We start from the raw sequence: 15,009 nt of genomic DNA, 5'->3' as shown, positions 1-15,009 counted from the left end.
TCCCCATCCTAAAGATGGCAGGGACTCGAGGTTGTGCTTCACCTCACCTCCCCCACCTGAGGGGTGGAGTTGGCAGAGGTGGGCACACCTCTTTCCTTCACTTGTTTTTCCTACCGGTTCTCCCGCCCAAAGTGGTTGGTAGAACCAGTGGGGACCAGTTGCTGAAAGCAGCAATGGGTCTGGAGAGGCTCACAAAGGCGGCATGCCTGTGAAGCTTCTCCTTCGTGAACCCGGCCCAACCTGGGGGAGGAGGCTTGGCACCTCGTACCAGGATGTGCATTGTTTTAGGCCCCGAGAGCAGCAGCTCTCGATCCAGGGGTCCAGAAACATGTCTGTTGGTGGCATTTTAAGCAGCCACTCAGTCAGGTCACTAGAATTTGATCGAGTTTCAGGGGGCATCTCTAATATGCCCTCTGTTGTGCACTTTACATTAAATCCCACACTGGCATCAGTGTGTGTTTACTGTGCTGAGAAGTTTGATACCAAACTTCCCAGTCTTCTATGTAGCCATTATGGTGCTGTGGAGTTCGTAATGACAAACTCCCAGCACCACCTACTCCTAATGGCAGCACTGTACTTGCAGTGCCCCGAAATGGACTTGGGCACTGTAGGAGTACAGGGCTCATGCACCTGTACCCTCATCCTCACCACTGGCATAGGGCACCCCGCTAGAATGGTGACTGATGTATGCCAGGGCAGTGGTTTGTGGGCATGGCACACAGGGGTGTGTGCCATGTCGACTCTTCACTTTGTTCTGCACCAAGACGCGCAGCCTGCAAAGGCAGTGTGTGTGAGTGTCAGGGTACAGGGCCTCTATTGGTGGCACAATAAGTGCTGCTGCCCTTAGAGGCCTTCTCTGGTCACAGTGCCCTGGGTACCTGTGGTACCATTTACCAGGGGCTGACATGTGCTAGAGATGCCAATTGGGTTTAGGCTTCAATGCAGTTTTAGGGAAGGAACATAGGCCCTGGGTACCTGGTTAGGAGGAGCCCAGCGATACAAAAGGGGGTGGTGATGGACGGAGCATCAGAAGCAATCAAACACTCACACCCAGTCAACAGATCTGGGTTTGATCCATCACCGTTCTTTAGCCCACTCTGCTACCCCAGTTCAGACATGACCATATGCAAATCAGTCTGACCCTGTGCCTCATGGGAACAGTCCAGCCCGAACTGCCAAGCCATGCCTTCCCTGGACCGGAAATAAGCTTCCTAGGACCGGTTTCTGGCATTTCAGCCGCTCTAACGCTCCGTCCATCATCCCCTTTGGTATCGCTTTGTTTGCCCTAAGGTGGCAGGGTATGCCCAGACGTGGGTCCCTTGCTCACTTTGCCACTGGATTCAAGATAGCCTGGCTGACAAGGGTTATGAACCCGAAACCGGTCCCAGGATGCTTGTTTCCGGTCCAGGGAAGACATGGCTTGGCAGTTCGGGTTGGACTGTTCCCATGAGGCACAGGGTCAGACTGATTTGCATATGGCCATGTCTGAACTGGGGTGGTGGAGTGAGCTAAAGAATGATGATGGATTAAACCCAGATCATTTGACTGGGGGTGAGCGTTTGATTTGCTCAAGCGCTCCGTCCATCATCCCCTTTGGTATTGCTTAGCAGGAGCCCAGGGCACACTCAGTCAAAGAACATCAGCAATTAAGCAAAAAGTGGGGGCATACCGTGCAAGAAAGAGGGCACTTTCTCACAGCAATGGACTCGTTAAAAAGCCATGGTGGATGAAAGTTGGGTTTGAACTGCCAGATTGACAGTATTGGGCTACAAGTCCAAAGTGCACCAGGCGAGAAGGATTATGGTGCAAGCCCTCATACTGTCCCTCCTGGATTATGGGAATGCGCTGTATCTGGGTTCCCCTCAGTCCACACTTCAGAAATTACAAGTGACCCAGAACTGTGCGACCCGCCAACTTCTCCAGATTCCTCTGAGATGATCAGCAAAACCGGCATTGAGGAATCTTCACTGGCTCCCAATTCGGGCTAGGATTCTATTCAAGGCCATGTGCCTGGCTCATAGAGCCATCCGGAAATCAGGCCCAGCCATCATCCAGTCCCTGGTCACCCAATACCAACCTCTCAGGAGTCTTTGTTCTAGTTCCGCTTTTCTTGCCACCCCGAGGAAAGTACGCAGATCAAGATTGGGTGGACGCTCGTTCTTCCTGAATGCTTCAAATCTCTGGAATTCTCTTCCCCCTACTCTTCGAGGTGAACCAAACATACTGACCTTCCGTAAACTTCTCAAAACCCATCTTTTCAGTACTACGCATTAACATGACGTGTCTGCCTTGTTTGTCCGGTCCATAAATGCTAGGAGGCCTCAGGGTAGCTACGTGCTATAAAAATCTAATTTCATTCATTTCATTTCATTTCATTCATTCATTCACCAGGGTAGCATCACATACGTACAAGGAGAAAGTGTGGGAGAGGGCATGTGACTTTGCAACAAGGAGCCAGGTACAGCATAAGAATTCAGTAACTGTCAACGGCGCATTCCGCTGATTATCCTGAACAAATTGTGCAGCTATCTAAAACTGTGACTGAGTGCATAGTATTGAGTTCGTATAATAAAGTACTTTCTCCCTTTTTGGTTGTACATTGATTTTTGTCATGCTATTTAGGCTATTCGTTCTGCATCTCTAGCCCTACACCACCTCCCTGAATGTGCCTTGGATTGCTTGGTTTAGCTAACACACGATCAAGTTCTATAAGTGTGTAATTGGTGTTTCGTTTCACGACCATCAGTTGATCAGGCACTGGGACATCAGTGGAAAGAAAAGCCCCACATGACACCATTGGTCTGTGTCTCCTGGGACTCCTGAACCAGTTTTCTTACGAGAAATTATATTAGCAAAGTATTCTTTTTATTCTTAATGCCTGATATTTTTGTTCTTTGGTGAAAAAATCCAACTAAAATGCTTTGTTGTGGCAATTCAAAACACTGGGGGTTGCGGGGTTAATCACATCCACGCTTTGTAGTTTATGACCAGACTGGTACCTTGCTTGATTTCTCATACTTCTTTATGCTGACATTTTCTTCTCCTCCCTCAGATTGATGATGGAACCGGAATGAAACGTGAGGGCACAGTGGATGACCTAATAAAGATGGTGGAAGAGCTTACCAGGATCCACTAACACTTCTGACTTCCAGTACACTTGTTAATGGGAAATTTTCCCTGCACCAAGTTCTTCTTGTGGCTGGTCCTGTCTGGAAAGGACAGCCATGGCACTTGGGATATGGACAATTAAGAGACTGCAGTCATAAGATCAGCAGCTGCTTCGGTAAACCCGTGGATGCTTCTTAGCTGTGTGACAGAACTTATTCTGGACATAGGCCTACCGGAGCTTTTAGTGGAGTGTGCCCCTGTGGGCCGGAGGGGAGATATTGGTCTGTTATATAAATGTGATTATCTCATATTTGCTGGTTAATAATAATTTTATCTTGAATTGTGCTCTGTGTGGGCTCAGAGCTTGTGTTTCCCTTCCCTCAGTCTGGCCATTTCTACTTCCTTCCAAATAGACACCATTGGCTGAAGGAATTAGATGAGGAATATAGTGAGTGGAGGGAGATCGAACACCAGTATTTAGCTTTTGGGTACAAGAGAGCACATGCTCTCTAATCTGAAGAAAATCACCTGTTCTTGATTTTTGAGTTTTACCAAATAAAGTAGTCTAAAAACCAGTGGTGGGTTCTGCATTACTTTATCGAACTTGTCCTTCCTTTTTCTGTATGAAGTGTGGATTGAAAACCCTTGGTATATCATGTTTACCTTAACGTAATTCTGCCATCATAACTCCAGCCTAAATGAGTGAATAAAAACATTTCTGAGATCCTGAATGCCCCCGCTGGCTGCTATTCGTAGCTTTCAGCAACCTTAGGCTGTTTCCTCCTCTTTTGGCCCATTTTCTGCCAACTCTTTTTAAACCTAAAATGTGAGGCCACACTCCCTCACTGAAGTACGTGCTTCTCCCTTGCTTGCTTGTAATGCTCGATATGTTATGTAAATGCATTTGCAGATTCCCAGTGGCAGAGCCCATCTTGGGAGTGACTCTTAGGAATTTTTAATAAACAGTCATAGGCGCAAACTTACGAACTTTTGTTCAGACATTAACCTCTTATCACAAAAGAGCAAACTTGTTATGAATTTGTCTATATTCGTAGCTTGTGTTGGCCATAGATACAAATGCTTAGCATATCCTGCCATCTAGTGTTGGGCTCGGATGGTTGCATGATTTTCTTAAAAGGAATCTTCGAGTCACGAGGTATTGCTACTCCACCACCAGTGTGAATTGTGCATGTTCCTCGGCTCCTTTGTTGGATTGTTTTTTTTTTCTTTTTTGATATCTGGTTCTTTCATCGATATTGCTGCTCCGGGACCGAAGCTTGATTCCAGCACAGAAGCCATTCTCAGTGGCCTTTTCTCTCAACAGCGGCATAGACAGTCGTATACACTGGCTGGTGTTACTTACATCTTCAAATCTCCCGCTTGCGCCCGGCCTACCACATCTTCTTTTTCCAGCCACCATACTCCATACACTCGATGACAACGAGGGATGGAAAAGACGCCCTTCAGCTTCTGCCCCAAGTGTCACGCCAAATACTTTAGGCAAGAACAGCACAGGGTCTGCCATCTCTGTTTGTCCCCAGAACACGAGTTCATGAGACACATGCCTGGCTTGCCGTTCTAAAAAGATATTTTGGTAGTGAAGTGTATGAAATTATGCCCACTTCACCATGCAACGATGCACAAATGCTACGCCCAATATTTTGGAGGGACAGTCACCAGACTCTTGACAAGAACTTAAAGATACTGAGGCACAGACATCCCCATACTGCTGGCTAGCAGTGGCTACGACTCTGACCCTGACCCATATCGATAAGGACACTTGAGTACTTCTGTGAAAGCCTCCCAAACTCCCAGAAAGACTAGTAAAGCGACTTTCAGAATCCCACTGCCCTCAGGCGATGGTGGTCTCCAACACAAGTCTCAGGAGTGCACCAAACTTACTCTAAACTTCAACGCTTGTCGATTTTTTGCAGTCAAAGCCCTGCAATATGTTGTCCCACTACCGAAAAAATCTGGCTTGGCACCTCCAAAACAACACAAATTCTAGGAGCCGAAGCAACCAATATCGGACCCGAAGCAACCTTGGCGTCAAAAGGTCCGCAGCCGGCACCGAAGCACACAGATAAGCTGTCGGCACTGAAACACCATTCACCGAAGCCGACAGCGGGGTATAAAGTCACGTCGACGTCTACAGTACCTGTGACATCGAAACACCTAAGACAAGCCCAGAACCTAAGCAAAGGCGGGTTCAGCCCGTTCTGGAGGAATTACAGGATACACTGGACAAGGGACAAAACACTGTTTATTTGTACAGACACGGAAATTAGGGACAAAACCACCGCCACCTATATCCATTCGCTTCCTAAACAGAAAGGCACGTTCGAAATGGAGATTGTGACCAGAATCACCCAAAGCTCCCAATAAGGACAGAGGCACAAGCCTTATATTTTTCCCTTCTCCTACCACAAAACCTCTACCACATCCTCCGCCTACACTGCCATTTCCCCACAACCTGTACCAGTGCATCCACACTCCGCTGAACACCTGCCCTCGGAGCAGCCGCGTATTTCTCCTGCGCACTCATCCACAGGTGACCTAGATACTTGGGAAGAGGTACCATGCAATGCGCCACACTTTCCAGACTGTCAAGGGTATCCAGATAATGCACTGGACCCATGGGACCTATATGATGCAGATCCAGTAGATGACCCCGACCTTTATCAATCTAAACCATTTACCATCTAATGATACCATATTTTACCACAATATCATCAGTAGGGGCAGCACATTACCACAAAGTAGATCTCTATACACTTGAAGGGTTTTTTGGTGGAAACACTAAACAGTTGGCAAAAGACAGCACAGTTTCTTCCCATGTTAAAGGGCATGCTAACATCCACCCTGGCCATTTTCAAACAACCAGTTAAACCTAGGGTTTTCACCCCTAGAGTAGAGAAAATATAAACCTTACCCAACAGTCCCTGCATATATCACCGGTCAGGTCACCCTGGACTCCCTAGTAGTACATACTGCTGAAAAAAGGTGAATTCCCAAGGCACTGGGGAAGCTCCCCCCACATACAAGGACAGTCGAAAATACGATGCCACAGGTAAAAGCGCAAACTCCGTTGGTTTACTCTTCTGCTACAATTGTGCTCACTGGGATGAAATGAAAGAGCTATTACAACGCCTCCCAGACCATTACCAACAAAGAGGGATTGAGTAGAGGAAGGCAGGGCAATATCAAACGCTACCATACAATGTGCATTGGATTCTGCGGATACCAGTGTACGAGAGGTGAATACCAGGGTCTTCATTAGACGCCATGCATGGCTCTGGGTTTCTGGCTTTAAGCCAGATATACAACAGCATCTGTTAAACCTCCCATTTGATGGTCAAAACGTATTTGGACCACAAGTGGATGAAATGCTGGAGAAACTAAAGAAGCATACGGGCACTGTTAAAGCTATGGAAGCTCTCCAAACTTTCCATCAGAGGTTCCTTTCGCAGGGGTCTTTATAGAGGGACAGCAAGAACTTGAACAACCCCCAGCTCAGACAGCGGCCAAAAACAACGTTCCAGGGGTGTGGCTTGCCACGGAGGAAGATGGCCGCCTTCTAGAGCAGCTCCACCTGGCCGTGTTCAATAAACCCCCCATAAATCCGTCACATTATCCAACACAGGGTTGAGCGGGGCAGCAGGAGAAGACGATTGGTGCCCTAGTGCCAACGATGCCCTGGTGTGCCGAACCAGCCTCAGACTTAACGGGCGACCCAGTGAGGCCTGCACTGATCTGAGAGCCGTGGCCTTGAGTGATGGAGTGTGGGACAACAGGTATGTCTACGAGGGCGGGCCTGTCTCACTAGGCGAGAAAGGAACTCCGGAGGATCTCGCTGTGAGAAGGTCGGGGGTCTGAGCCTGGCAGTGGCCCCACTCGCTATCGGCCCACGGAGGGCAGTGACCTTGCTGTGTGCTTGGCGGCAAGTCGACACAGGTCAGGGGCTGAGTGAGCGGAGATCACTGAGGAATAAGAACGGCACGAGCGCTATCCCGCCCCTAGCTGCCTTCTCAGGGAGGCCCAGGCGTTGTGCAGGAATGGATTGGAGGCAGACTGAGGAGAAGGGTGTCTCGGACCCGGATGGATGCAGGCGTAGATACGAGCGGGGTGTGGGACGGGTGGTGCTTCCGTCCCCCTCACCTCCCACCCCCAGGAGATGTGGTGAACTGTGGTGCTTGCCTAACCCCTCGCCCCACCTGAAGTCTCTTCTTTGGCACATCACAGCAGCGGGAGGAGGTCCTCAGAGACGGATAGGCTGGGTGGGGCAACCACCTATGGTGACAAATTGGGGACAGCAGATGCGAGGTGACATGTTGCGACCCAGAACACTGGGAGTCTGGGTCACCCACTGAAACAGAAAGCCTTGAACGAAGAACCCACAGAACTAACCGTTGCTGAGGAGGTTAGTGGGGGGCAGGGAGAACTAGAGGTGGGAAACCCAACATGCCACCAGGAGTGCGATACTTGCCTGGGCAGACAGCGGTGAGCACTGCTCCCGGGACTCCCCGTGTCTCCCCTGCGAACCGAGAGTGAGCCGGAAGGGCTGGGCACTGGTGAACTTGCGAGGTTCGCAATGACGGGTGGGTAGGGACTACGAAGCACATAACAAACAAAACTGGACAATTACACCCTGCCTAAGGTGCCGGCCCCAGGACCAGAACTATGGAGATGGGGCTGGACACGTGAGCCCTGTGCCTCTTCCCCCCTCCCTCCCTCCTCCCCCTTGCCTCTAAACCCATGCTATAAGATGTAATGACAGCTATACAGGGTGTTAGGTCTGACCTGGCCGGGAGGATCAACTCGTCAACATTGGAAGTCTCCCTGCTGAGGGCTTATCTGCAGAACATCGGAGCCTGTGTGAAGGAGGTGGAGGGGGTCATGGCTGGCCTGGCGTCTGATACGAAGGCTCCTCAGAAACCGGTTCTAGAACAATCTGTAACAACCAAGGCACTGGAGGCCAAGCTGGAAGATCAGGAGGGCCGCTCGTGACACAATTGCGTCCCAATCATTGGAGTCTCGGAAAAAGCAGAGGGGCCAACTGTTAACGTATTTGTTTAAGATCTCATAACGAACAGGCTCCAAACCCAAGGCCTGTGGAAATATTTCTCCGTGGATCAGGACCACAGGGTCCCGATCATCCGACCGTGGCTGGGTGCCCAGCCATGCGCAATAATAGCAAGAATATTTAACTAAGGCGACCGAGACGTGATCCTACAGGCTGATCGGTGCACCCCACAGCTCGAGTATGAAAATGCTGTTATCACTCTCTTCCTTTACTTCACCCTGAATGTGCAACAGAATATTAAAAAAAAAAAAAGATGAAAAAGGCCCTTCAGGGCAAGGACATCAAATGCTCCATGCTTTTTCCCTGCCACACTCAGGAACGCAGCGGATGGCAAGGTATGGTGGCTTCCCACTCCGTAGGAGACGTGGGATTGGATGGATGGCCTGAGGACGGCAGGTCGATCACGACACGCAAAAAGAGGCAGCGATATGTCGGCAGCAGCTGAGACAGATAAGGCCGCAGACAATGGAGAGGGAATTCCTCACCGTACAGGTACTCCTACTGCCCGAAGGGAATGAGAACGCATTCTGGAACACCATTGGAAATAGACGAAACACTGGGTGACCCATGTAGACTTGCGAAACTGGTGTGACGATATCACTCGACATGGAGGAGCTATAGCCTAGGACTGACTACACAGCTAAGATTTACATTTCTGAATTTGATTTCTTTAAAGGTTGAACGATCGCTCAGGAATATGTTCATGTTGTTAGTGCACAAATCCTTTGCGTGGGAGAGGCTGTAGGGGGGTGGCTGGCGGGCTTACATGCGACTCAAACCCACCTGATTTTTGGTGGATTTGTTATTGGGCGACAGGCAGTCTGCAAATTGTGGTGGTGGGAGGATTTGTGCCCAAAGTGCAAGGTAGCATGGAGGGAACAGAATGATCTGGGGTGAGGGAATCAACTCCTTCCATTGCTACTAGGGTAGCCGGACACCAACCAAACTTCATCCAAAACTATCTGAATTCTTCCTTTAGCTAGTGGAGTGAACTCCGGCCTGCCCCTGTGCACATTCATAGGGTCACCGATTTGAGAATCATGACCTAGAATGTGAACTGTCTTGGTAATGAAATTAAACGTAGAATGATGCTACAGTGTTTTTGCAGACATGCAGTGGATATAGTCGTACTACAGGAGACACATTTGAAAGGCAACACCTGCAAAGCTCTCGACAGATTTGGGTATAAACTACTGGCGCATTCGGGGTTCACGACAGGGTCACAAGGAGTAAGCATATTAGTCAAGACAACCCTTCCCTTTATACCTGGCAGGGTGTGGCACGATTGGATGGGCAGATATGTGGCACTGACAGGGCGTGGAGGGCAGTCATAAATGTACGCTCGGTGTATGTGCCACCGAGACTGCATGTAGACACCTTGCCCATGCTTAGCACAATACTACTGGAGCTCTCATTCGGTGTCCTAGTGTTGGGTGGGGACATGAATGCCACGATGGACCCAGCGTGTGACAGAGTGCCACGCTCAGGACGGTGAACCAAGGTTAACTCTCTGAAGCTATTTACAGAGGCTCTCTGGCTCATTGATCTCTGGCGCAAACAAATTCGTACGACCAAATAATACACTTTCTACTCTGAGCATCACGAGGGGTACTCCCAACTAGATTTACTGACAGATTCTACAGGTGCAGGTTGGTTCTGGGGGCAATTCAAAGGGCATGGGGTATATCTGACCACTCTCCTGTCGAGGTATGGCTGTAGGCACCCACTAGAACATACATATTGCCACACCCATGGCTCCTCAAAGCTAAACAGGTCAGAGACAAATTAAGATAGCAACCTGAGCAGTACCTCTGGGATAACATAGACACTGTGGACTCGGCGTGTGTGTTATAGGAGGCGTATAAAGCAGTGATATGGGGCATGCCCAGGCCTTGGCAGATGGGGAAAAAGGAGCAGAGACTTCAATATATGAAGCACTGGAGCAAAAAATCACTTGGTTAGAAAAAAAGGCTGGGAACTCTGGGATACTAGACATACAGGTTAGTCAACAAATCCACATCAAACAGCAGGAAATGCACGATATTGCAAAAGAGAAAGCTAGGGGGTAAGCCAGGGCTAAGAGCCTGGCTGGAAAAAAGAGACAAAGAAAGTAACTGGGTGTTAGAGATCCCCACACGGCGAGATTTATAGTACAGAAGAGGAGATAGCTGCAGCATTTGCGGATCACTATGAGAAACTGTATGTCTGCTTCGAGTAGATCAGGGGCTGACTGTGCTGGACTCCTCTGCGATGCATGCATCCCCATGTTGGCGCTGGAGGATCAGGTGGAGATGGATAATGATATTACAATAAAATAAATAAATAGCGCAATCAGAAACTTAATCTGGCAAGGCGGCTGGACCTGACGGCCTGCTAGCTGAACTGTACAAGGGAGTGGCGTCTGTGGTGGCCCTGCATATCCTTAGTATGTTTCAAGAGGCATTGGGAAAGGGCAGCCTTCCAGCAAACCAACGATTGGCCACAATTGTGGTCATTCCAAAATAGGGCAAGCCCTCGGATGACTGTACTTGCTATAGGCCAATCTGAATATGGAGGTGAAGGTGCTGGCCAAGGTAATAGCGACCAGACTTAACAGAGTGATAACATCCACAATTCACCCCGACCAATCTGGTTTTATGCCCCATAGATGTACCAGGCTTAATTTGCGACGTGTATATGGTGTACTACACATTACCCAGAATAGGCCGGACGAAGATGCAGAGCTACTATCGCTGGACACCTGTATGATGTTTGATAGCATTGAGTAGACATACTTGTTTGCGGTACTGGAAAGGTTTGGATTTGGCCTGAGGTTCTTTGACTGGGTTTGGCTACTGAACACGAACCCGCCGGCCAGAGTACAAGTGAACTTGGAGGTGTCAAGGCCAGTGGTTCTGTATAAGGGCACAAGACTGGGATGCCTGCTTTCTCCCATGCTTTTCGCCATTTCGCTATAGTCCCTGGCGGCGTAGGTTTAGGGAGACCCTCTGATGAGAGGAATATCGGGGGGTGGTGATTGGGAGGAGAAAATATCGTTGTATGCCAATGACATACTGTTATATGCCACAAACCCCCAGTCTTTAATTAATCACGTACTTCATTTTTTTTTTCTATTATTCGTCAGTTACTCTGGCTATCCGATAAACTGGGATAAGTTTCTCTTATTTATGTTGGCCGGGGCCACACCAAACTTTGCCATCCATTGTGAAAGCCCTACTGATTTAGGTCAAGTTCAACTATCTGGGCATCACAGTTTCTAAGTCTGATGTAGAATTCCTGGATGACCATTTATTCCCACAACTACATAGGTTACGCAGGGATGTACTACATTGGAGGAAAATGCCACACTCATTTATGGGAAGAGCTGCCCAGTTTAAAATAATGGCACTCCCACGCTTCTTGTATTTCCTTCAGAAAATGCCCGCAAGATAGCTCCAGACTTTTTTTGTAAGATTGACAACGAAATAAGACAACTTTTATGGGATGAAGGACGTTCTAGGATAGCCCATCGCAAACTTTAGAGGGGACTATTTGATGAAGAACTGGTAATTCTGGAATTCAGGAAGTATTATTGGACAGCACAGCTGATCACACTTAATGACTGTAGAGCAAGAAGAACCAGCCTATAGGTTTTATCACCGCTCAATGGGGCGGAGGGGGTACCTCAAAGCACTATACTGTAAAAAAACGGATAACAGCTGACCAACACATACACAAACAATAGTACGCATATGGAGGGAAGCGACTAAATTGCTGGGCTGGGAAGGCAGGTTAACTGAAAGGACTCTCCTGTGGGATAGTGACCTACGAGAGGTTGGTGGACTGAAGGATTTCCGTCAATGGTGACTTTTGGGGATTGACTACTAAGGAGAAGTCTAGAGAGGACACACCCTTGTAGAGTTTACAGACTTGCAGGCAGAGTACCAAATGCCTGAATCTGAACGGTTCTCATATTTGCAACTAAAGCATGCATTGCAAATCCACATTCTGGAGTGGGAACAAATACCAGAAGAGGATAGGGTATTATTAGATCTCATCCCGAATAAGGTTGCTTCCCTCATAAACAAAAATATAATGAATAATACCCCTGACCCCCTTGGGGCCTGTCTAGAGATGTGGGAGGCCAAAGTAGTCATCCTAGAAGATGAATGGGCAGAGGCATTACAGATTCATTGGGGGGTGGCTACAAGAGCACGGTTTAGAGTCATACAACTCTGAATCCTGCACAGATCATACACCTCTAGGGCACTGTTACACCCAAGGGGCCTTAACGATACTATCTGAAAGACTATTAGTAATAGATTCCTTACCTTAGAATTATCCCCAGGCGTCAGACTGGTTCTGAAGAATTTTTCTTAAGCAGTACCCCTGCGCGTCAGTAGGTGGCGTCAGTCGACTCCGTGTTTGTTGTTGTGGTAGGTACTTAGATGCTGCCCCTGCACGCTGGGGTAAGTTATTTCTTTTTCCACACCAACCAGCGCAGATCCGAAGAGAGCAGTACCCTTAGTCATTTTTCGACTTGTGTTCTTTGACTTTTTGTCGACATCTTTTTCGAGTCGTTTCACTCCTGGTGCACGCAGGGATGTCACATCGGCGGACTGGCTTCAAGCCTTGTGACACTTGTCTCAAGCTGATGTCAGTCACGTGTCGCACCTCGTGTGCCTTTGGTGCCTGAAGCGCGACCCGACCCGAAGTTGTGCTCGGACTGTCGGCCATGAACCCAAAGTCTTTGCGGAAGCAGTCCCGAAAGCTTCTGGAGACCCAGCAGTCAGCTCTGCGCCGCTCAAGGTCCTGTTCGAGAGGGAGGTCGCGGGACAGGTCGCGGAGTCACCACCATCACTCCTCATCGAAGTCTTCGGGTAAGTTGAAGCACAAGAAGAAGGCGAAGATGCACCGTCGCTCTTAACCTATTCCTCGGCCGACCCGGGTCGCAGAAGGTCGTCGTCCTTTGGCTCCACCCGCGAGTGTCCCCTGCTCAGCTTCGTGCCTTTTGTGAAGCCCTCCACTCCATCTTTTTTTTTTTTTGAGGGAATGTGTTTATTTGCATTTTCATACTTGTATTACAGAAACAGGTCAGATCTTCAAAGCATATTATTTCTTCCACCATTACATCCAGAGCAGATTTCAGCGATATTGACACAGAAGTCACCAATAGTACAAAAATAATTCTTAACAAGACCCCCTCTCCCTCCCATCCCTCCTACAGATCCCCCCCCCCCCCCCACCACCATTTCACTGCGAGTCTGTGAGCGTGAGACCATAGAATGCCAACCATGGCTTCCATATTTTCCAGAACTTTTTTGGACACCCCCTTGCTTTGAAAGTAATTTTCTCCCCTAGCATGTACATGTCCATTCCCCTTTGCCATTCAGCCAGTGTTGGGTTGGACGCAACCCCCCACGCCCTGGCAAAGTCTCTTTTGGCTACTACCAATCCCAATTGTAGCAACAATTTTGGTCTAGGGAGGTCAATCTCAGTAGGTATGCCCAGCAAAATGAACAGGGGATTAGGGGGTATCGACTACTTCGAAATGAGCTTTCAGCTCCTTCAGCAGCGTTCCCCAGTATATCTGTATCTGCGGACACCCCCAAACCGTATGGATAAATGTCCCTTCCGTAGTTTTACATTTCAAGTAGTTGGGTGACTCAGCTCTACCTATCCAATGCAGTCGGGATCTATCATAGTATGTTCTGTGTGGATGCTTAAATTGAATCAACCGAAATCGTGATCTAATAGCGACTTCCCTGGGATGCAACAGCGCCATTTCCCAATCCGAGTCTTCTATCTCCCCCAGATCTGCCTCCCACCTTGACCTGAGCTTCCGTAAGGGGTCTGGTGTATTGTTTGATTGTCCTATACATTCAGGATACCGCCTTTTCCTCTATTTCATCCATCAGTAACCGTCTTTCCAAAGGGGCATACTCGGGGAGACCCTCCATGTCGATATGTTGTGCCCGCCATGCATGCGTCAGCTGCAGATATTTAAAGTGTTGCGTTTGATTCGTCGTATTCTTTCTAGAGGTATGAAAATGTCACTAGCTCTTTACGATACACTATGTCTTTAAGTTGAGAAATGCCCCCCAAATCCCACTTCCGCAAGCCTGTCAGCTTAGCAAATTCTTTGTCGTGTTCCCACCCAAGTGGGGTTTCCCTAGTCACCTGGCCTTCCCCTTTCATGCGTCTCTCTGCTTTCTTCCACACCGCTATCACAAATTGCAGTAGCTTTGCGGTTCCCCTGCCCCATAGAGGTAATGTCCATTGACAAACTGAATATGTTCAAGCGCATATGTCGGTTGGTCCCTCTCTCCGTATGCCCACTCATTCACTACAATCAGATGGGCCGCTCAATAATAAGCCCGAAGGTCTGGCAATGAAATGCCACCACTGTACCTGATACATTGTAACTTCGCCAGCGCTATCTTAGGGGGTTTCCCACCCCAGAGAAACTTTCTCAAAATATCATCGATCCTGGTGAACACCTCTTCTGGTATCAGAGGGTAAAACATATAAGACTGTAGATGGAACAAATTTGTGGCATGGTGTACAGCAAATGCTGTGGATCCCTTTCTACCCCTCTTTCATAGGTTCTCCTCTTCCTTCTTTCTTTGGTACAGCAGGACTCTGCTTTTGGCATCCTTAAAGGCTATCTTTCAGCCATTTTGGCCTTTCTTTGCCTTCCTGATCAGCCTTTTGTTTTCAAGTCCCCTATTGTAAATAGATTTCTTAAGGGCATTGCTCACCTCTTTCCTCCTATTCATTTCTTAATACCCCAGTGGACTTGAATCTGGTCTTAACCTACCTCATGGGTGCTCCTTTCT

The 15,009-nt window shown here is 48.5% G+C and overlaps 1 protein-coding gene across 1 annotated transcript in view; it reads left to right on the top strand.

Moving 5' to 3' along the window:
• The window catches only part of DDB1 (damage specific DNA binding protein 1), a 990,203-nt gene extending 986,520 nt beyond the window's left edge, over positions 1-3,683 (top strand). The window contains exon 27 of the mRNA XM_085648506.1: positions 3,053-3,683. Coding sequence (XP_085504632.1) covers positions 3,053-3,136 — 84 coding nt within the window. The 3' untranslated portion in view covers positions 3,137-3,683. The remainder of the gene's footprint in view (positions 1-3,052) is intronic.
• The last annotated feature ends 11,326 nt before the right edge of the window (positions 3,684-15,009 follow it).

The sequence above is a fragment of the Triturus cristatus genome, chromosome 3_2 (genome assembly GCF_964204655.1).
Source record: "Triturus cristatus chromosome 3_2, aTriCri1.1, whole genome shotgun sequence".
NCBI lineage: Eukaryota > Metazoa > Chordata > Amphibia > Caudata > Salamandridae > Triturus > Triturus cristatus.
This window is presented reverse-complemented; position numbering and strand designations above follow the sequence as displayed.